The 22040-nt window shown below is 57.3% G+C and overlaps 1 protein-coding gene across 5 annotated transcripts in view; it reads left to right on the top strand.

Moving 5' to 3' along the window:
- The window catches only part of LOC128336121 (active breakpoint cluster region-related protein), a 57112-nt gene extending 35687 nt beyond the window's left edge, over nucleotides 1-21425 (top strand). For 4 of the 5 annotated variants that reach the window (XM_053275301.1, XM_053275302.1, XM_053275303.1 and 1 more), the window contains 14 exons: nucleotides 91-256; nucleotides 1624-1746; nucleotides 2410-2485; nucleotides 2753-2857; nucleotides 3958-4032; nucleotides 4813-4910; nucleotides 5782-5913; nucleotides 14186-14245; nucleotides 14500-14609; nucleotides 15364-15503; nucleotides 16112-16246; nucleotides 17014-17119; nucleotides 17892-18039; nucleotides 19212-21425. In XM_053275301.1, the coding sequence (XP_053131276.1) occupies nucleotides 91-256; nucleotides 1624-1746; nucleotides 2410-2485; nucleotides 2753-2857; nucleotides 3958-4032; nucleotides 4813-4910; nucleotides 5782-5913; nucleotides 14186-14245; nucleotides 14500-14609; nucleotides 15364-15503; nucleotides 16112-16246; nucleotides 17014-17119; nucleotides 17892-18039; nucleotides 19212-19301 (1564 nt within the window). In that variant the 3' untranslated portion in view covers nucleotides 19302-21425. Of the gene's footprint in view, nucleotides 1-90; nucleotides 257-1623; nucleotides 1747-2409; nucleotides 2486-2752; nucleotides 2858-3957; nucleotides 4033-4812; nucleotides 4911-5781; nucleotides 5914-8260; nucleotides 8548-14185; nucleotides 14246-14499; nucleotides 14610-15363; nucleotides 15504-16111; nucleotides 16247-17013; nucleotides 17120-17891; nucleotides 18040-19211 lie in introns of those variants that run through there. The other variant, XM_053275306.1, reaches the window with a different exon arrangement.
- Nucleotides 21426-22040: the final 615 nt, after the last annotated feature.

Genomic DNA, 22040 nt, shown 5'->3' with positions numbered 1-22040 from the left:
AGTGCACACACAGCACCGGGGAACAACCCGATAAGATTTGGGGAGTCCGGGATTGCTTGACGTACTGCTAACTCTGCTCTCTCCGCGCAGGAAACACCAGCAGTATGACTGCAAGTGGTACGTGCCTTTGGCTGAGCTGGTGTACCCGTCGCCCGAAGAGTCGGACCCGTGCCCGCATGTCCATGCCATGGCTGACCACGATTTGGAAGACGTGAAGATGAAGATCTCCTCTATGAAGAGCGAGGTGCAGAAGGAGGTACGTGTGTGTGTGGGGGGGGGGGTGTTGGGGGGGGGAGGGCACAACCGAGCCCTATTGCAGGATGGGAGACAAGGACGGTGGCTGTCCTTGTGGGCAAGGATAAGAACATCCCCGCAGGATTGGGCTAGATGGTCCAGAATTCAGGGAACGGCCGTAGCTCACTTGCTGTGCATGCAGAACGTCCCGGTCTCCGATCACTGCTGTCTCCAGATTGAGCTGGGAATGACTCCTGCCTGAAACCTTGGAGAGACGAAGGAGTTATGCAAACCTCCTACATTTGCATAATTTGGCTTTCAAATTGTGTCCCTGGGAATGCAAAGGTTCCCTGTTGACAACGTTCAGTATTGATTGACCGGCTGCTCAAAAGATGTCCAGCCTTTCTGATGTCCCCTCCGCCACATAACTGTAGGGCAGGGGTTCTCAAACTCAGGTCCCCTGGTGTGGTTGGACTACAACTCCCATCACCCCTTGGTGCTGCCACAGCAGCAGGGGGTGACGGGAGCTGTGGTCCAGAAGCATCACGGGACCCGGATTTGAGAACCTCTGTCTTAGGGGGACGGGGGAAGCAGCATCAGTGAGACTCTCACTGTTTTGACGGTCTGGGTAAGCCCTCCCAAAGGGGAAGAATGCAGCAGAATCTACCTGAAGGTGTCAGCATGCTCGCCTGGGTGGGGTCTCTTGTTGGCTTCTGGGCACGGGGATCTGTCTGACCCGGGGCTGCCATCCGGGATGGGCCACGTTGGACTAGGTTAGCCCTGAGCCCGGTGCTGACCATAGGTCCTGTATTAACTCTGGTGCCCTTGGAGGAGAACGGCTCTTGTGGCCGCAAACTTGAAGCGTCCCCTTTACTAAGCAGGGCCAGCCTTGGTTTGCATTTGGATGGGTGACTGTGCGTGAGCACTGTCAGGGGCTCCCCTTCGGGAACGGGGCCATCGCCCAGTGGGAGAGCGTGGGCGTTGCACTTGGGGTTCACTCCCTAGCAGTATCTCCAGGTAGGGCGAGGGAAAGACTCTTGCTGGAAAGCATGGCAGCTGCTGCCTGTCCGTGTAGACGGCACTGAGCCAGATGGACCCAGGGTCTGACTCCGCCGGAGGCAGCTTCTGAAGGAGCGGCTGTTGTTGCTAGCTTCGGTGCCCAACGGCCAGGCCAGGCGGGCACCTTCCTCCCCCTTAGGATGGAGGTTCCCCCTCCCCTAACTGAGTGCTCGATGCTTGCAAGTCAGGGGAGGGTATCGGGGGAAATGGGGTGGGGAGTCCTCGGCTGGAACCACTTAAGCACATTTGCACACAGGCATGATTTGGGTCAAACCAGGACCAGCAGAACGTGACCCAGGAGTAACTGCTGCTCCTCCTCCTCCTCTTTAGAGAGCCAACAAAGGGCAGAGCCGGGCCATGGAGAGGCTCAAGAAAAAGGTGTTCGACAATGAATTCTGGCTGCTGCTCAACTCGCCGTCCATCCCCTTCCGCATCCATCACCGCAACGGCAAAGTACGGCTAGGTGGCGTTTTGGCAGGTTTGCGGGGCGAGGCCAAGAGGGGCTGGGGCCGGGCCGGGGAGGGGCTCTTAGCCGGGTGTCGGAGGGCCGTCTCGGTCCGGGCCAGTGGAGTGTCTTTGGTGAATGCCATAGCCGAGTGGCCGGGAAGGTTCAGCTGCCAACCCCCAGGGGTTCTGGGGCCGTGCTGCTGGGTGTGCGACCTGGGCTGGGCATGCGTGGCCTGCAGACTCCCCACTCTTCAAGCACCCCCCCCCAGCTTTCCCTAGAGAAGGAGGGGGGTGAGGTATTGCCTCGAGCCCCACCAGGGTTCAGCTCCGCACCTGTGCTTTGTCCCAGCCTGGAGCCTCTGAAATGGGAAGCGATGAATGTCGTGAGAGCTCTGTCAGAAAGGGGGTCATCTTAGAACAAAAGCGTTGATTAAAAAAACAAAAACAACCCCCTACCCAACCCTGTAATTGTACCTCTCGTAACCAGATGTCTGAATCTGAAATTTGCATTGAAAACATACCTGAGCTTGGAATTTGTGAAAGGACTTTGTCGCTGTAGCTGTGCTTTGCCTTCCCTTGTGCAAGCATGCTTCATTCAGAGCACTTTGCGGGAGGGAAGGGTCCTTTCTTCACACACACCCTCAGCTGATGCCTCCTATTTTCTTCCAGAGCTACCTGTTCCTGCTGTCCTCCGACTATGAGCGGGCGGAGTGGAGAGAAGCCATCCAGAAGCTGCAAAAGAAAGGTCAGGAATCCTGGGACCATCCCCAGATTGTTGGGACCATGTGGCAGGGGATGATGGGAGTTGTAGTCCAGCAACATCTGGGGTCTCTGCAAACCGTGGTTTCCCCATTGTTAACTCTCTGCTGCCCCCTGGTGAGCTTCTGCCATAGCAGCAGCCTCTGGATATCCTTGTAACACAGAGCACAGGGAGTCCCTCCGTGGGCTGCCCTCCCGGATGCTCCCTCTCCGAGTGCGTCTGACGAGCTCCTTCCTCTTTTCTCCCCTCCAGACCTCCAGACCTTTGTGCTCAGCTCGGTGGAGCTGCAGGTCCTCACGGGGTCTTGCTTCAAGTTGCGCACCGTGCACAACATCCCCGTCACCAGCAATAAGGACGGTGAGTGGTCCCCGCCCTGCAGCACAGGACCATCCCCGGCACAGGACCTCCAGTGACTGTGATTGTGAGCCCTTTGGGGACAGCCAGCCAGCTTATTTATTTGTTATTTCTCTGTGTAAACCACCCTGAGCCATTTTTGGAAGGGAGGCATAGAAATCGAATGAATGAATAACAGTCATTTCTGTGTTTTCCAAACTCTTAAAAAATTGGCCAATGCCGGCCTGAAGGTGAGGGCAATAGAAGCATGAGAACAACAGCAACAAATATTTATATGCCGCTTTTCAACAAACATTTCCAAAGCGGTTTACATAGAGAAATAAACAAACAAGATGGAGCAGGGGAGTACAATAGCTATCCTTTTTTGAGCCTGCTTCCATAGAGAGGATGGACTGATGCCAGCCTACAGTGTTGTGGGAGTTGGTTTGTGTCCACTGAGCTATGGGAGGAGAGCGGGTCTGGTGGCAGCAAGCAAGACTTGTCTCCTTAGCTAAGCAGGGTCTGCCCTGGTTGCATATGAATGGGAGACTTGGTGTGTGAGCCCTGGAAGAGATTCCCCTCTAGGGAAGGAGCTGCTCTGGGAGGAGCATCTGGGCTCCAAGTCCCCTCCCTGGCTTCTCCAAGATAGGGCTGAGAGAGACTCCTGCCTGCAGCCTTGGAGAAGCCAGCTGGGTTGACAACATTGAGCTAAATAGACCAGTGGTCTGACTCAGTATATGGAAGTTTCCTCTGTTCCAGTCAAGCCACAGGCCCTGTGACCAGGCAGGCGTTTGCCTTCTGAGGGTGCCAAGGATGCTCAATCAGTATTTTATTTTTATTTTATTTTATTTTTTTACATTTTATATCCTGCTCTTCCTCCAAGGAGCCCAGAGCAGTATACTACAGACTTAGGTTTCTTTCTCACAACAACCCTGTGAAGTAGGTGAGGCTGAGAGAGAAGTGACTGGCCCAGAGTCACCCAGCAAGCCTCATGGCTGAATGGGGATTCGAACTCGGGTCTCCCCGGTCCTAGTCCAGCACTCTAACCATTACGCCACCAAGGCCTAAGAGACCCTCTCGTGGAAGCACCCTGAATAGCATCCTCTGGCTTCTTTCCTGCACAGACGACGAATCTCCAGGGATGTACGGCTTTTTGCATGTCATCGTCCACTCTGCCACGGGCTTCAGACAATCAGCCAGTAAGTATTTATTTATGACTTGTTCCATTTCTCCACCCCCCCGGAAGAGCTCCCCATCAAGGTCTTTAAGAAATTGTTGAAGGCCCATCTTTTTATACAGACGTTTGAGCATTGTAGCTGTGACTATATCTGGTAGGCTTTTAACTTCTAGTGTTTTAATTTGCAATTCTAAATTTTGGTTTTAACGGAGGTTTGTCTTCCATTAGTGTGTCTAAAACAATATAAAACTAATAAAATAGACACTAATGGAAAACAAAACTTGGTTAAAACCAACGTTTAGAATTGCAAATGAAAACACTAAAAGTTTAAAAACCTACCAGATATAGTTACAGCTACAACGTTAAGTCTGCCCAAAAAGATGGGCCTTCGACAATTTCCTAAAGACCTTGTTGTGTGTTGGCTTTACTTGGAGTTAGCCTCCCCAAGCAGTAATGTACCAGAGGAGCGGGGTAGCAATATTCTTCTGTAAGAGATTCCCCTGAGGGGATGGAGGTGCTCAGGGAAGAGCATCTAGGCTCCCAGTTCCCTCCCTGGCAGCATCTCCAAGATCGGGCTGAGAGAGACTCCTGCCTGCAACCTGGAAGGAGCCGCTGCCAGTCTGGGTTGACAATACTGAGCTAGATGGACTCAGTATATGGCAGCTTCCTGTGTTCCTAATGGTTTAAAGGAACAATCCCGATTAAATGATGCCCCTCCAGTGAGGAGAGTGGTACCGGATCACGTGCTTCGATGTGAAAAGTGCCCTTCCCCTCACGCCCCTCTTCTCTCTTTACCCCCCAGACCTCTACTGCACCCTGGAAGTGGACTCCTTTGGCTATTTTGTCAGCAAAGCCAAGACACGTGTGTTCCGGGACACCACCGAACCCCAGTGGAATGAGGTGAGCAGGATTTGACAGGAGGGAGAAGAGAGGCGCCTCGGAGCCTCGTGGTGGCCAAGACCACGGCCCTGGGATCTTTTGCCCACCCCTGGTTTTTTAGCAGCGATTGCATCAGGCACAGAAATGTTTCTGTAGATCCCAGGGGGGAGAAACCAGAGCCCCTGGATTGAAGGCAATGAACCGTTCTGGAAATGTTGGCAGCAGCCTTTGGACAAGGGCCCAGTTCTGGAACCTTAGGAGCCATAAAGCCATAAAGGGTGCCTCTGAGCATATGTGAGGTGCCTTTCCTCATGTCCCCGAATCAATGCACACATCATTTTTGTCCCATTGTCGACTCTGGCCAGACAGATTTAGCCGATACGCGAAAAACGCCCGATACCTGTTGAGTCCCAGAAAAGCTTCCGGCCCCTGTTTAGTCGTCAGATGGGATGGGTGTGGATATGTGCACATCACCACCAGCAGTCCCTCTTCCAAGGCTCCTCAACTCTCTGAAAAACCGATTTTCCGTCTCTGCAGGCTCCCTGCGTCCATTTCCACCTGTCCCCACCTGTCCATTTTATAGGGATGCTCATATTAAGTTTAAGAACCATCCTGGCCGTACAGATCAATTTTATTTGGATTTTTTTTACTGTCAAATTTCAGATTTGTTACTTCTGTAAATGTGGCCAAGTTCTGTTTTGTTGCATCCAAACTTCGTAGAGCTTGTATTAGCAATTTGAATGAATATTTTGCAAATTATCATTGTGTTATTTTAAATGTTAAGCTGGTCTAAGAACCACGATAAATTTACTTACTTTCTTACTTACCTGTCCCCCCCGAGGCCCCACTCTGCTCCCACTCACTTTCCCCTGTCGCTCTGCTTCCTCCCCAGGAGTTCGAGATCGAGCTGGAGGGCTCCCAGTCGCTGCGCATCCTCTGCTACGAGAAATGCTACGACAAGAGCAAGCTCAACAAGGACGACAACGAAATCGTGGACAAGATTGTGGGCAAGGGGCAAGTCCAGGTATGCTCTCGGCAGGGGGGCACAGCAATAGCCAGGGCTCGTTTGCAGGGGGAGGGCTGGTCTTGCGGTAGGGAGCAGGAAGGGCCTCTTTGCTAAGCTGGGTCTTCCCTGGTTTGCATTTGGAGGGGTGGCCATATAGGAGTGCGGTCTGCGGTGAGACAGTCCTCTTGCGGGATGGGGCTGTAGCTCAGTAGCAGAACGTCTTTTTGCATGCAGAAAAAAGGTCCCAGGTTTAATCCCTGGCAGCCTCTCTGGATGGGGCTGGGAGGCGCTCCTGCCTATAACCTTGGAGAAGCCGCTGCCAGTCAGCTCCCGCATGATTTTGACGGGATGGAACACCGGCGGCTCCCTTCTATCAAGTCAGACCCTTGCTCTGTCTAGGCCAGTATTGCCTACACTGACTGGCAGCATCTCTCCAAGGGTCCAGGCAGGGGTCTCTCCCAGCCCTGTCTGGAGATGCTGCCACGGAGTGAGTCTGGAGCCTTCTGTATGCAAAGCAGGTATTCCAACATCGCATCCAAAAGCAAACCAAGGCGAACCCTGCTTAGTGAGGGGCACCATTCGTGCTTGCTGCTGCAAGACCGGTTCTCCACCCCTGAGAAAATATCTGAGAAACAGAAACCCTAAACGCCGCCCAGGGACTATTGAACTGAGTGCAGTTCTTTGACCCTTCAGGATTTAGTTGGGGCAGAGAAAGCGATAAATTTTGGCAGGTGCAGCTTTTCCTTCTGTTGTGTTAGAATGACTGGAGAAGTGGCACTAGTGAAAGTTCTCCCTTCTGTGTAACTGCCGAAGCACCTGTCGGCCATTAAGTGATTGCCGATGCCGGTCAGCGGCCGAAATAAAGCCTACGCTATGCATAAGTGATTGCTCCGTATTGTGCCCTGCCCGCCTCGCCGTTGCTCTAGCAATTGCTGTTGCTAAGACAACTGTTGATTCCCTTCTCTGATAGGGCGAGGAGGATACTGAGAGTGGAGGAGAACTGTTGGTCCCTGGAGGAACAGGATGTGTGATGTCGAGCGAGAAAGGCTATCTAGAAAATTGTCTATTTGTACAAAATGGGGGCTGGGGAGGCGTCTGTCTTGGCGAGCCTGTCCTGGGTTCCGCCAGGCTCCTTGTTAGCTGCTCTCAGGGGCATCCCCGAAACGCGCAGTTCCTTTGTATCCTGCTTGCATGGTCTCCACGGGTGGACTCTGCATGAAAGAAGGTCCAGTCGGACTTGGAGGTGAACCACAGGCGGTTGTGGGGCCGGGGTGGACAGTCTGCTTTGGACCAGCCGGGATGCAGGGGAGGTGGCTTTTGGGGGCAGCTGGGCCCCATGGAGGAGGCCGCCTCAACCATTGGTGAGGGCATGTTCCGAGTAAGGAAGAGGCTGGCTGCTGCCTTTTTGCAGCTCTGAGCAGGCCTCTCCCAGGGGCCGGGGCGGAGGGAGGGAGAGGTGGGATCCAAGCTGGGGGGTGGGAGGCCGGCCGTGGCCCAAAGCAGTGGCTCCCGTGTGTGACGCCCCCCCCCCTCCTCTGGGGCTGTGATCAGGAAGGCCACTTTAGTTTGGGCTTTGGGCCAGCCTTAACTGGAGCCACGATGTGGGCCTGGTGGGCACCCTGTGCTGGATGCGAGTGCCGTCCTGCGGGGAGAGTGCCTCTGAGCATGGGCAGAGAGAGCCGGTTGCTCACACCGCAGTAACCCCGGCCAGAGCTGGAGGCACTGCTGGGGCTTCCGTCACAGCAGGAGCACGGTCAATCTCTGGGTACCGAAGTTCTAACGGTCCAGGTGTGAATGAGCTCTGACTTCCTCCACCTGGAATTTAATGACTTGTAGACTTCTGGCAGCCTATAGGAGCATAGCAAGCTGCCATATACCGAGTCCGAGCCTTGGTCCAGTCTTGTCTGCACAGACTGGCAGCGGCTTCTCCCAGGAACCCCCCCCCCCCCGGGGAGCCTCTGTGTTTAGAGACCCTTTACCTGTGGTTGCCAGAGGTGGGGCAGCAAGCCGTAGTGGGGGGGGGGGGAGGAAATCTGGAGACCCCCAGGCGGCTGTCTTTGGTTTCCTCCCCAAGGAGTTCCTCCGACAGCCTCTCCTCCATAGTCCTGCCAGGGTGCCAGGGTGTGTGTGAGGCCTGGCCTGGCCTCCGGCAATCCAGGAGTTAAGAGCTGCACGCCGCGCCCGCCCCCCCCCTCCAAAAAGTCTGTGCTGGGCAGCTTAGCTGGAGCAGAGGGAGCTGCTGCCTGGCGCTGGAGGGGTTAACCCGGGGGGGGTGGAGGCTGCTTGGGAGGGGGCGGGGCCGAGGGGGCGGCTTCTTGGGGGCTGCTGCTGCCTCCCTCCCCTCCCAGTCCTGCTTCCAGGGAGCTCAGCTCAGAGAGCAGCAGCCGGAGGATGCTGCGGGGGCCAGGGGCTCTCCCGGTGGAGTCCCTCAGCAGCAGCAGCAGCAGCAGCAGCCTCCCGCCCCCCAGGATGCTCCCCACTGCATCCCGCTAGCCGCCCAGCAAGATGACGACGACGACGACGACGGAGGTCCTGGTGCAGCCCGACTGCAAGCGCCTGGACCCCCTGGCGGAGCCCCCGGAGGGCAAGCGGGCCCCCAACACCGGCGCCAGGCTGTGGGGCAGGGTGCGCAGCAAGCTGCTTCGTCCAAAGGTGCCGGGGCCCCCTTCCTTCTGCCCCTGTGCCGGTGGGGGGGGGAGCACAGGCATGCCTAGATCTCCCCCTGCAGTCTGCATGTGCTGGTCTGTCCCGGCTGTGGAGCTGCTCCGACTCCAGCTTGTCGGGTCTCTTTCGCTCTCCGAGGGCCCCCAAGCTTCCCCTCCTCTGGTTCACTTTCTCCCCACGAGTTCTTCACCCCCCTTCCCTTTCACCTGGAAGCCTCACCGCTCGCCGCGCGCCCTCACTTTAGGAATGCTGAGGCTGCAAGGCAAGGCGGGCACACACTCCCTCTGCGCTCGGAGGGCACTCAGTCATTTGCAGCACTCGCCCAAAGGAGGTTCTGGGGGTCCAGTGAGGGACCTGTGCCTGGCAACTGGCCAGGAGATCTGGGTTCAAATTCTGACCCCTTCATAGAGAGAGCGAGGCTCTCCAGCTGAAACGGAAGGCGGTTCCGGTTTTCTGGAAGTTAGCGGGACCAAAAGGCCACTTGGGGACAAGCCGGGCCCCTTCCTCCGAGCTCCGTGGGGTTCCTTTTGGGAGTGGCTGCAGGCGCTTCTCTGGGCTGTGACCCACATGTTGTCCTTCCCTCTCCTCTGTCCCCGGCCTGCTGACTCCCGGGGAATGTGAGAAGGGTTGGTGCTGATCTGCGTCCCGTCCTTCTGGAGGTGGCAGTGGAGCGTGACCCAGAAACGCTGCCTCAGGGCTTCCAGGGGGCAGCCAAGGACTGACTGCGTCAGGGCAGCAGATTGGGGCTCTTCGCATGCCTCGACAGGCTTGCAGTCAGGGTGCAAAGGCCGGTTCCCCACCCCACTCCAGTGCCGGCTTCCGGAGAGGTGGTGTGGTGTGAGGACTTCCGAATCGATCAGTTCCGTGCATTGGGGCTGCCTTCTCCTTGAACCCAGGTGAACACCTTTGAACCCGGGTCAGGATCACAGCCGAAGGGCGGATTCCCCACCCACCCCTGCTTCAGCAAATGCTGATCAGTGAAATCGTGGCCTCTCTAATCCGGGGGTTCTCCAACGTGAGTCCCAGATCCTGCAGGACTCCCGCTTCCATCATCCCCAGCCCCAGTGAGTGAGGGGAGGTGTCGTCCCACAGCGTCTGGGGACCCAGGGGTGCCAACGCCACTACAGAAAGCGAGTGCGTTTGCAGCGTTGGTGTGCAAGGAAGTGGGTCGCTCCGGGTCTGCCCAGGCTTTCCCAGGGAGAAATAACAAGTAAATCAGATGGTCTCCCTGTCCCTAAAGGGCTCACACTCTAAAAAGAAACACAAGCGAGCCACAGTCCCTGGAGGGATGCTGTGCTGGGGATGGAGAGGGCCAGTTGCTCTCCCCCTGCGAAATACAAGAGAATCACCATTTTATCAAGGTGCCTCTGAGCTTGATGGACGCCTGGGAGGAGGTGGGGAGCCCACCTGCCTTTGTACACCCCAGGCCTGGCAGGACCAGGGGTCCACGGGGAGGCGGCTTCCCATGGTCCTCTGTTGCTGGCGTGCCTCCAGTTTTAATTCAGAAACACAAAAGTGGGGTTGGGGAAAGCACAGATGTGCCTGTCTGCCCCCCCCCCCCCCCGCGCGCAAAAGTCCGCCCACTGCAAAGAGCCCCCTTGGGGAAGCAGGGATGCTCCCCCCTCCTCCCAGGATCGATGGCTTGACCAGGCGCTCTTGTCTGCTGAGAGGAAGTCTGCCTGGAAAGCCCCGATGATCACGGCTGGCAAGGGGAACTGGAGCGGAGCGGCTGGGGGCGGGGGGATTAATCTGGCCCATGGCGTGCTGCTGGGGGGGGGTGCCGCCTGGGAGGGCCAGCCATCTGGCGTGGCCACCGAGAGCATCCCGGCTGAGCTTGGAAGGCTGGCCAGGGCCAAGCATCCCTGGCTTACGGGCACAGGCTTCCAACCTGATCGGACGTTGCACGTGAAGCTGCTTCCGGAGCCCGCCTCTTTGCCTGTTGGCGCCAGGCTTGTCTGCTCTGATCCTAAGCGGATCTTTATCCTAAGCGGCTGCTCTGCCCCTGAGCTCCCTCCGCTCCTCCTTTCCTGTCGCCGGACGTGGGCCGTAGCCCCAGAGGGCAGACCTGCACTGCAGACGTGCTGCTAGTTTTGGACAAGCCCTTGGTGGAACACAGGAAGCTGCCATATCCCGAGCCAGACCCTTGGTCCACCTAGCTCAGTATTGACTGCACAGGCCGGCAGCGGCTTCTCCAAGGCTGCCGGCCGGTGCTGCCACGAGACCAGCTCCCCCCCACCCACCCCCTGTCTTGAGGGAGCAATGCAATTCTGCACACGCACAGAGGCACGCTTTCCTTTGTTCCTTCACATTCCCGGGACTCTCTTGCTAGCATCTTTGCTCTCCTGAAATGGAGTCTTGGCTGCTGGGAGCGACAGGTGGCCGTGCTTGCTTTCTGGAAACGCTGGCGCAGGGCCCTCCCGGAGGCGGCAGCGGCAGCTGTGAGAGCTTCCCCTGCCTTTGTGCCGGGCTTTCTCTCTGGGGAGGGCGGCGGTGCGGCCTCCTGGAGTGGATGTTGGAGTGCCAAGGGGCCACCTGGCTGGAGCCTGAGCGCTGCCCCTTCCCGAGAAGCTGGGAGGAGACGAGCCTTGACTTGCCCGGCCAGACCAAAAGCCCGGCAGTCTCTTTTCGGGGGCTTATCGGAAGGTGAAGGCCTTTTCCCGATGGGTGCAAGAACCCGTTCCCTGCCTTGAGAAGGGTCCCCGAAGTTGGTTGTTTATCCCCAGCATGGGTTACTCACAGGTTGGTTACTTGGAGTAAAAGCAGGATCTAATTTTTAAAAAAAGATATAGTACCTTGAAGCATGGAGGTTCTGTATAGCGGTCATGGCCAATATCCTTTGATCCAGGGGTTTTCAAACGTGGGTCCTCGGGGTGGTTGGGTGACAACTCCCATCATCCCCAGCCACGGGGGCTGGAGATGATGGGACTTGTAGTTCCACAAGAACAACATCGTCATCATAGGAAGCTGCTTTCTACCGAGTCAGACCCGTGGTCCGTCGAGCTCCGGATTGTTTGCACTGACTGGCAGCAGCTCTCTGGGGCTAGCAAAGGCAATGGAGGCACCTTTGGGCTTGTGAGGGCAACGAAATTGACATCCCTCGGAGGGCATTGTGGGTCTTCAGTGAGGGGGGTAGCTGTTTGCCCGAGCCAGGAGATGTAAGCCAGGGCTTCTCGAGCGTGGGGCTGCTGGCCTCCAGCTCCCATCATCCCCTGATGGGATCTGTAGCCCGGCTTCCACGCTTGAGAAGCCCTGCAGTCCGTCTGGGCTGCGCGTCCTGACTCTGCGCGGAGAGAAGTCGCCTCCGACAGTCCTCGGAAATGGGGCTGGGACCGAGCGTTCTCTCTGCCGGCTCTGATTGATTCTGTTTGCGGAGCAGCTGGCCGTGCTTGGTGTTTCCCCCGATCTGGAATTGTGTGGGTTTTCTGGGTTGGCGGCTGCGGCTCTTATTGGTCAGGCGGTGCAGGCTTTAATCCCGCCTTCTTCCTTGGGTCTTCGAAACGGGTCTTCTTACTCACCCACCTGGCCGCGCGTCCTTGGGAACACACCACTGCTCCACAACGTGACAAGAACCGACGCTTCCCGTACACGCGTTGTGAGGACAACTCCCAGTGTGGGGCTGGGCTGGAGGGGAGTTGATGTCTGGCAACATCGGGGGGCCCAAAAGCTGAGAATCTCTGAGTTCAGGGAATGCTTCTTGGTCCTGGTAGTGGCTGTTGTCATGTGGAAGCTCTACTCTCCCAGGGAAGGGAGGAGGCCCATCTGGGGAAGGGGCTTCTCTTCAACTTGACAAGTGATGGGGTTTTGCTTCTTAAATTGTATGTGGTCTTGTGCCACCACATGGCGCAGCGGGAAGTGACTTGGCGAGCAAGCCAGAGGTTGCCGGTTTGAATCCCTGCTGGTCTGTTTCCCAGACTGTGATCTAGGAAGGTGCTGACAGGCATCCTCTCAGCCTGCGCAGGAGGTGGATTCTACCAAGGACAACCCCAGGGCTCGACACCGACTCGACGGCGCAACTTCACCTTGACCTCTTTCAGAGACTTGAAGATCCATAAAGGGGCGAAACGTGGAGGTGACGGTGGGGTGGAGGGTGTCTGCGTCGTGAAGTGCTTGGAGAGACCCCGATTGTCCGTCTCCAGCCTGAAGGCCCCTTTCTTCTCCGGCCGCTGTGTGGGGTGCTTCGCCCTCCTCCATCTGCTGCTTCCCTGCCCCCATCCGCCGGTGGGGGAGCCAGGGCGCCTCTGTGGCATCTGGCGCCTGCTGTGAAGCGGAAGGGAGGGGGCTGCGGCCTCTTCTCAGCAGGCAGCAGCAAGATCTCCCCTCTGAAGTATCTGCTTCTCCCAAGATTCTGGGCGCCCTGGAGGAACCGGCACAGCGCGGAGGTCTGGATCTGCGAGCCTCATGTGGCAGCAGCATGTCGAACAGGCACAGCTCAAGTCCTGAAAAAACTCTGGATCGGAGGCAAGCGAGAAGGAAAAAGCAGCAGGGCCCCAGAGCAAAGGTTCCCCGCCTTCAGCCATTGAGGCCGGGGATGATGGGAATTGTAGTCCAAGAACATCCTAGGCCCATTGGAAGCTGCCTCCTGTCAAGTCAGAGCCTTGGACAATCTAGTGCAGGAATATTGACACTGACTGGCAGCAGCTCTCCAAGGTTACAGGCAACCACCTGCACCTCACTCTGTGTGACCCCCCCCGCCCCGATGCTCCTTCCCCTGCGTGCCTGTTCCCAGAAGGTGTTGCTAGGACAGGATCAGCGCTTGTTCCCAACTGCTGGCCTCCAAGTGGGGCCAAGGCAAGTCCAGCTGTGGACAGGGAAAGACGCCACCAATTTTCCTTGGTTAACCATGAAGCTACAGAATGTCAATAGAAACAGGAATGTGTGTACTCTGTCCTTTAAAAAAAGTTGAAATGCTGCTCTGAGAAACAATGAATTCTGCAACCAATACGAATGATGCAGACCATAGTTTGCATCATTGAATAGGCATGTTGTTTGTATAATTTCCTTGGCAGCAGTATGAGGAAGGAGGACAGAAAACTTTCCCTCTAATCTTTGGAAATTTCATTCAGCCTCTATTCCGACTTCAGCTGCAATCGCCCACACGCTTCTGTTTATATCTTCACCTCCATAGGGACTAGAACCTTTCAAACACAAAAACCAAGCTTCCACTTTCCAGGAGTGGAATTCTGTGCCCAGCACCACACATTCGGCACTGAGTTCCCTTAGAATTGCAGCCCGCGTGTCGCCTTGGATGTAGTACACGCTTGCGCTCTGATGTTCCCGATGCTTCTGCAGATCAGCTGCAGGGCCATGCCATTGATGTACCCGGCGCCCCGAATGGGTGTGGGTGGATGTGTGTGTAACCTTGACTTGTGTAAAAACTGACCCGCCTGGCTGCATGAATCGGGCATCTGTCCTCTCGGCATCCATGCCTCTGTGGCAATAGAAAATACATTCCCGAAGACTGGTGTGTGTGTGTGGGGGGGGCGCTGGACACTTCCTCACCACCGCACACAACTTCATGTGACCTGCCCCCCAACCCCTTGCTGTCGTGGGCTCTTTGGGGTGTTCCTGTGGAGCTCTGCCCCCTTGAAGTTTGGGGTCTCATTCTCTCTCGCCTTTCCTCTTGTAGCTGGACCCCCAGACGGTACAGACGAAGAACTGGCACATGGACGTGATTGAGATGAATGGGGTAAGGAGAGTGTGGGGCTGCGGGGCATCTGCCGATTCCTTCCCCTGCGTGCATTGGCTCTCCCTTCAGTCTTCCCAGGGAACTTGGTCGGGGTGGGTGGCCTTCTTACTGAAGAGCCCTAGCGAAGCGGCCACCGGGCACCCACGGAACACTGTCTGGAACCCCACGGCCCCCGTGTGGCCAGCGGGAGGGAAGGGGGCCGGCGAGGGGCAGGAAGAGGGCTGCCCCGTGTGACCTTGGCTTTCTTGCTTCAGATCAAAGTGGAGTTCTCCATGAAGTTCACAAGTCGGGACATGAGCCTCAAGAGGACCCCGTCGAAAAAGCAGACAGGGGTTTTTGGTGTCAAGATCAGCGTGGTCACCAAGTAAGTTGGAACCGGGTCCTTTGGAGCACTTAGCCGGGAGAGAAGCGAGTGGTGTTGGGGAAGAGGGCCACTAATGCATATTGGCAATAGAATTCCCTTGAGAACGTTAGAGCCAGAAGGGACCCCTGGAGTTCTTCTAGGCCAGCCCCCTGCTCTGGGCAGGAATCTGCTCCGGGATCCCTGACAGATGGCCGCCCAGCTCCTGCTGGAAAACCTCCAGCAAAGGAGAGCCCATCGCTGCATGAGGCAGGCTGTTCCTCTGGCCAACGGCTTCTGCAGCCAGGAAAACCTAGCCTAAACCGGCTCCCTTGCCATTTCCTCCTGCTGGTGCTAGCTCTGCAGAACAAGCCGCCTCCTGCCTGACAGCCCTTCCGATATTTGAAGATGGCTACCCTTGAAGGAGAGCGACTTCCTCTTACCCCTCACCCTTCCTTCTCAAAGCCGGGAGCAGGGCTTAATCTGCGCTGGGGCTCGGTCCCAGAACCCCATTTCAGTGCTGGGACATGCACATTTCACCTGGGGAAACGGCGTGCCTCTGTGCATGTGTAGAATGCCTTCCCCTCCCCTGACACAGCCATGACCAAGCTAGTCCGACTGGGATAAGGGGAGAAGAGCGGCCGGATCCTGGCTGTGCTGGGGCCCAGCAGCACTCCCACTGCTTCCAGCTCGAAACGGTTTCCCAGGCACTTCTCTTGGGACAGGCACAAGGCAGCACCTCCTCAGCCTCTCTCCTGTTTCTCCTCCTGCCCGCCAGGCGCGAGCGATCCAAAGTGCCCTACATCGTGCGCCAGTGCGTCGAAGAGGTGGAGAAGCGGGGCATTGACGAAGTGGGCATCTACCGCATCTCAGGGGTGGCCACTGACATCCAGGCCCTGAAAGTTGCCTTTGACGCCAGTGAGTTCCGCTCTGCGCTGCTGCTGCTGCTGCTCTTGGGGCCGGGACCTGTGTGTCCACTTCTCTCTCTTGCTCGCTCTTGTTAGAAGCCAAGAGGGAGGTTGGAGCAGGGGAAGGGTGCATTGTAGCCAAGGGTCCCTGTTTCCAACGGGGAGCAGCCAAGCGATTCTGGGGAAACATCCTGACCAATGGTTTGCATTTGGTGTGGTGAGGTATACTGCTCTTGGACATGGGGGTTCTTCTGCCTAGCTGTGGCAACTCATCGCCAGTGGCAGGCCGATCCTCTCTGAATGGGATCTAATTCTTTCTTTCTTTTCTTTTCTTTTTTTTAATGAATGAACCAACCCACTTGATTCTGTCCCTGACCAACAAGGCAAACGAACACCAAACAGTGAAGGAGAAATTTAATTGTGTGATTAATCTATAAACCTAAGCATTTTTTTTTAAAAAATAAATAATAATAAATAAAAACTATCACCGGGGGTGGTAACCAATTTCTTTGGGTTTTGAAGTCAGAATGCTAGATTAGGCCGGCCTGTTTTTGACCCAGTTCTTCCCTTCCTCCATTCTTCTTTTTAAAACCTGGCCTCGCCTTCTCTTTGCTGCAGATAACAAAGACATCCTGATGATGCTGAGCGACATGGACATCAACGCCATTGCAGGCACCCTGAAGCTGTACTTCCGAGAGCTCCCGGAGCCCCTCCTCACAGACCGGCTTTATCCTGCTTTTATGGAGGGTATTGGTAAGCGTTTCCCTCTGTCTGTGGGGAGCTGTGGGGCACACTTGGAGGCCCTCTCCTCCCGCATGCCATCAGGATCACAGCTTGGGACCAGTGTACCTTGTAACGGGGATTCTCAGAGGTTGTTGATTACAAAGCCCATCATCCCCAGCTGCAATTGCTGGATGATGGGAGCTGTAGTCTGGCAGTGCTGGAGAGCCTCTGGGTGGCGTCTATCATCTTCCAAAAATGGCTCAGGGCGGTTTACACAGAGAAATAATGAATAAATAAGATGGCTCTCTGTCCCCAAAGGGCTCACAGTCCAAGAAGAGACATAAGATAACCAGCCCCAGCCACGGGAGGGCTGCTGTGCTGGGGGTGGATTAGGGCCAGTTACTCTCCCCCGGCTCACTAAAGAGAATCGCCACTTTCAAAAGGTGCCCCTTGGCCAAATTCACAAGGGTTGGGCTCTTTCCTTGGCCAGCCCATCAACGTGGCCTTCGTCCCCTGGCCAGACACAGACTGAACCAGTACCTGCCCAGCTCTTCCCTTGAGTTCAGAGGTTCTCAACCTTGAGTGTGCCCGCACGTTGTTGGACTACAACTCCCATCACCCCCAGCCTCCGCCCATTGTAGCTGGGAACCCATCTCTTAGCCGATGACCAGCACTCTACCAAACTGGGGCTTGCAGGAACAGTGGTGGGGTTTGGGTTTGGGTTGACGTGAGCAAGCCCTTTCTGACCCGGGGTGTGTGTGTGTGTGTGTCCCCCGCAATGGCCCTTCCACCTCCAGCACTGTCTGACCCATCGGCCAAGGAGAACTGCATGATGCATCTTCTGCGCTCCCTTCCGGACCCCAACCTCATCACCTTCCTCTTTCTGCTGGAACACTTGAAGCGGTAAGCCTCAGCCAACTGCCCGCTGTGGCAGGGTCACAACTCCCGTCATCCCCAGCCGCGGTGGCCAGGAGACCGGGATGATGGGGGCTGTAATGCTGCCTCCGCAGCACAGCCAACACCGGTGTTGGAGAAATTGGAGGCTGCGGGGATGCTGCTGTTTGCCCAGCTCCCGGCTCGGGTCGCGGTCTGGTGCCGAGGCCACGGAGTGGTGGCAGGAGCTGCGGGCTGGCTGAAACCCCGCCCCGGGGAACTTTGGAGTCGTGTGTTGCTGGCCGGCTCCCAGCTGGCTTGGGAAGAGCCAGGCTGGAAGGGGCCGGCGGGAGGGGGGAGCAAACGCAGCCGGGGGCATCGGTGGGGCCGGAGCGGGAAGCCCATGTGCCGCTCGGAGGGCACAGCCAGCTCCCACATCTGTTCCCCGGCACAGCCGTCAAGCCCTGCACGGTGGGCCGGGCGAGGAGGGGCCGCGGCACAGCTGCCTCCTAACATGGCAATATTTGGAGGCCGGTTGCCCTGGGAGCGGCTGGCTGCAGCCCAGCGGGGCCTGCGGCCACTTCCGGAAAAGGTGTGCCGGGGGGTGGGAGATGTGGCAGGGCCCACCCTGGCCACGCTGGAGCCGGAGGCTTCCTCCGCCAGGACCCTGCCGTGTGTCTGGTGGCGGGGCGAGCCAGGTGGCTGGAGAAGGGGGGCGAGAAATCGTCCTAGGGAGAACTCCAGGGCCTGGCAACCTTACGGCGTGGCTCTTTGACTCTCTCTCTCTCCCCCTGCCGTCCAGGGTGGCCGAGAAGGAGCCCGTCAACAAAATGTCCCTGCACAACCTGGCCACGGTGTTTGGCCCCACATTGCTGAGGCCCTCCGAGGTGGAGAGCAAAGGGCACCTCAGCCTGGCCTCCGACATCTGGTCCCACGACGTCATGGCGCAGGTATGGGGCAGGCAAGAGGGCGCTGAAGGGGGTCACCTCACCCAAGCACCGTTTTGCATCCCACAAAGAGTCCACGAGAACAGGAGTTCCCAGCCTTGGGTCCCCAGAGGGTGTTGGACTCCCACCATCCCTCATCACAGTAGCTGGGGATGATGGGAGTTGTAGTCCAACATCTGGGGACCCAGGTTTGAGAACCCCTGCAGTAGAAGAACCTCGGATGCTCTCTGCTGAGGCACTGGGTGTCCTGTCCTGTGTGCATGAGAGCTGGTTCTTACCATAAGAACACAAGAACAGCCCTGCTGGATCAGGCTCAGGGAGGCCCATCTAGTCCAGCATCCTGCTTCACACAGTGGCCCACCAGATGCTGCTGGAAGCCACAGGCAGGTGTTGAGGGCAGGCCCCCTCTCCTGCTCTTACTCCCCAGCAACTGGTACTCAGAGGCATCCTGCCTCTGAGGCTGGAGGTGGCCATATATCCGACTAGTAGCCGATGACAGACCTCTCCTCCATGGAGTGATCCAAACCCCTCTTCAAGCCATCCAGGTGGTTGGCTGTCACCACATCTCGTGGCAGAGAATCCCACAAGTGGATGATGCGTGGTGTGAAAATGTACTTCTGTTTGTTGGTCCTAGATTTCCTGGCAATCAATGTCATGGGATGACCCCAGGTTCTCGTGTGATGTGAGAGGGAGAAGAATCTCTCTCTCCACTTTCTTCACTCCATGCATAATTTCATAGGCCTCTCTCATGTCTCCCTGCAGTCGTCTTTTTTCTAAACTAAAAAGCCACAGATGCTTTAGCCTCGCCTCATAAGAAAGGCGCTCCAGGCCCCTGGTCCTCTGGGTTGCCCTCTTCTCCACCTTTCCCAGTTCTACAATGGTCTTGTGGTAGCGAGCATGATTTCCCCCCTTTGTGAAGCAGGGTCCACCTTGGTTTGGATTTGGATGGGAGACTACATGTGACTGCTGTACGATATTCCCCTTAGGGGATGGGGCTGCTTTGCAGGATCAGTCCCCGACAGCATCTCCAGGTAGGGCCGGGAGAGACTCCTGCCTGAAACCTTGGAGAGCTGCTGCCAGTCCGTGTAGGCAACCCTTCGCTAGACTCCGGCTGGAGGCAGCTCCCTGGGAGAGAGAATCCTGGCTCTGACTGTCCTCTTCCGTGGCTCTTGCAGGTCCAGGTGCTCCTCTACTACCTGCAGCACGCGCCTCTCTCCTATGCCGAGCTGAAACGCAACGCGCTCTACATCTCCACGGATGTGTAGCCTGCACTTCGACAGCATCCGGCGCGTGCCCGTGTCTTCCGGGCCGGGAGGGGTGCAGTGCAGACAGGCTGCGAATGCTGGCCACCCCCCCCGCCGAGGACAGCGCACCGCCCCGGGCCGTACGCCGGCTGCGCCCCCCGGACCACTTTGTACAAGCCCCCTCCTAGCCCCGTGCCCTTCGCTGCGCCGCCGTCCACGTCTCTCGCCCTTCACTGTTCAGGAGTCCCTGGGGCCGTGGGGAAGCGCGGGTGACGGACCAGGAGTGGGGCTGCAGGCGCGACTCCTTCCGGGTCCGACTGGGTTTCCCTCCCTTTCCCCGCCGGCCTTGCCGCCTGCCATGGCACTTGCCCTCTCCTCCCTCGTGGCCTGCATGCGTGGCGCTTGCTTGGCTCTCCCTGCTTCGGGTGCTTAGAGGACGCCAAGGGCTCCCCCCCCCGCTTTGCTTGGCTGTGCTGATGGTGGGCCCGGGGGCTGCCCTTTGCACCCTGCCCCGCCCCACTGGCTGGCCTCTGGCCCCAAGGGCCCGGCCCAGTGGGTTTGAAGGCGGCTTTTCGGTTCCCCTCGCCTGCCCCTGGTCCCCTTTTCCGCGTCTCCTGCCTGTTCTTCTAGCGCAGCGTCCAGTTATGTCCAGAGGACCCCAAGGTACCCCGCTGGCAGCAAAGCGGGACGTGGTTTTGCGGCAGCGGGAGGCCCAGCCCGTGTGAGGGTGTGTGTGTGTGTGTGTGCATGCAGCGTCCCCAGCGGCTCCCTGTTTATTTAAGGCGACCTCTTCTGGGACGAATTCAGTCGCACTCCGGACAAGGAGGCGAGGCCCTGCTGTGGCACCCAAGAGTGCCCCAAAGATGACGAGCGGGGCAAGGACACGGCTGGCGGGCAGTGGCGTGCGTGCCCACACCACAGCCGTGCTGCTCTGCAGGTGGCCCTTTCCTGCCCGGCTGTGCCACGGAGGCAAGGGGCACATTCCCCGGCCCTTCAAGGCGGGCTCCCCTGTGACTGTCTCTGCTAGCTGCCCAGCACGGCTTACAGGGACCAACCGGGAGCGTTCAGGGCCCTCTCAGCCCTTCAAAGGTGCGCCCAGGTTTCCCGGCTTCTGTCTGCGAGAGGGCTTGGGCTGAGGAGGGAGCACGGTCCTCCCCAGAGTACCCCTGGGCGGGCGGGCGGTTATGTCGGTGTCCTCAGGCTCTGGGCCCTGCTCAGACAGGAGCTGAAGGGATGGAGCAGCCCACAAACGGGGCCAGTGCCTCCTTCCAGCTGGGTTCTGGGTTGGGAGCAGAAGCACTTCTCTTTCCGCAGAGCAGAATCGGAGCTCTCTCTGCAGGCCGGAGTCCCCCGGAGACTGGGCGGCAGCGGCGGCGGTGGGGGGGATTTCCCACTAGGGCGGCTTCTGCTTCTTCAAGCAGCTCCGTCTTCTGTCAAGATCCCACTCCCCAATGCCAAACCCAAAGCCAGTGACGTTGCTTAGGCCGGGGATTCACAGACTCGGGTCCCTGGCTGTCGGACTCCCAACTCCCCTCGTCCCCTGCCACGATGGCCACGGGGATGATGGGAGCTGGGAGTCCAACCTCATCTGGCACCCCCTGGCCCAAGTAACCTGGGACCTCCCGCCCGTTCCCCACCCAGCCCTCCTGCCAAACCTGGAGTCCGAGGGGGCTTTGGCTGCGCCTCCCAGGGGCTGTATGGAAAGCGACCGGCTATGGTTCAGGGACCAGGTGGCTTGCCCCACTGCACGGCAGATCTTCTGTCGGTCTGCACCCGTGTGCCTGTCGCAACCCGAGTCCTTGCCGTGGAGGCTGTGTCAGCCAGACCGACCCCGGCTCCAAGCGTCTGACTCCAACACCAGCATAAGGCCCTTCTTCTCTGGGTTTGGGTTTTTCCGAGACTGGGGCTCCTGGCGCAACAGGTAGACTAGGGAACTGTTGATTAGTATTTTGACTTGTTTTAAGAACATATATAAATATATATATATATATATATATATTTGGTTGTGTCTTGTTGCAGGTTTGTTTTTGTTTTTTCCCCTGTAGATGACAAACTTTAAATGGATGTAAACCATGTGAGGAGACGATTTAAAAAAAGAAAAGAAAAGGTTAATAAAATGCAAAGCCCCAACGTCTGCACAAATGACCTCCTGGCTGGCCTGTGTTTGTAGCTGGGAGACTGGCCTGAGCACAACCAACCAGCGGCTCCAGCAACACCACATGAAGACACGGCCCCTTTTTTCAGGAGGAGGGCAGCCTTGGGCTCCCCACAACTCCCATCAGACCCTGCTTATTATGGGGTGGAGACACACAAATGGGGCTTCCCGCTACTACAGCAGTATGAGATTGCACACACACACACGCGCGTGTGCGCGTGCCCCCAGACTCAAATGCTGCAGGGCAATACGTTACTTGAGGGTTCGTGGAAAGGAAAAAGATAATGAAGCGGGGGCGGAGAGCTTAATTATTCCACTTAGGAACAGCAATAATTCTCCTAGGCAACAATTACCGTTGCCATGGGAATGCCAAGACCAGGTGCGGGTCCTTGAACCCTTTTCAGATCAGCCTGAAAGCAAACGGGTTGTATTTCCCCCGGGTTGGAGGAGGAGATTTTCTTTCTACCTCCGTTGCTGCCTGGCTTAGATCGATAAGCAGATGGCTCCTGAGCTATCTGTGCTCTACCTCATGTCAGCTGGACACGGCTTGATATTCAGGGGTATACTGCTTCGGAGGAGGGAGGTTCCACTCAGCATCACCAGTA

Source organism: Hemicordylus capensis, chromosome 12 (assembly GCF_027244095.1).
Source record: "Hemicordylus capensis ecotype Gifberg chromosome 12, rHemCap1.1.pri, whole genome shotgun sequence".
NCBI classification, from domain to species: domain Eukaryota; kingdom Metazoa; phylum Chordata; class Lepidosauria; order Squamata; family Cordylidae; genus Hemicordylus; species Hemicordylus capensis.
Note: the sequence above shows the minus strand (reverse complement) of the source record. Positions and strands in the feature narration are given on the sequence as shown.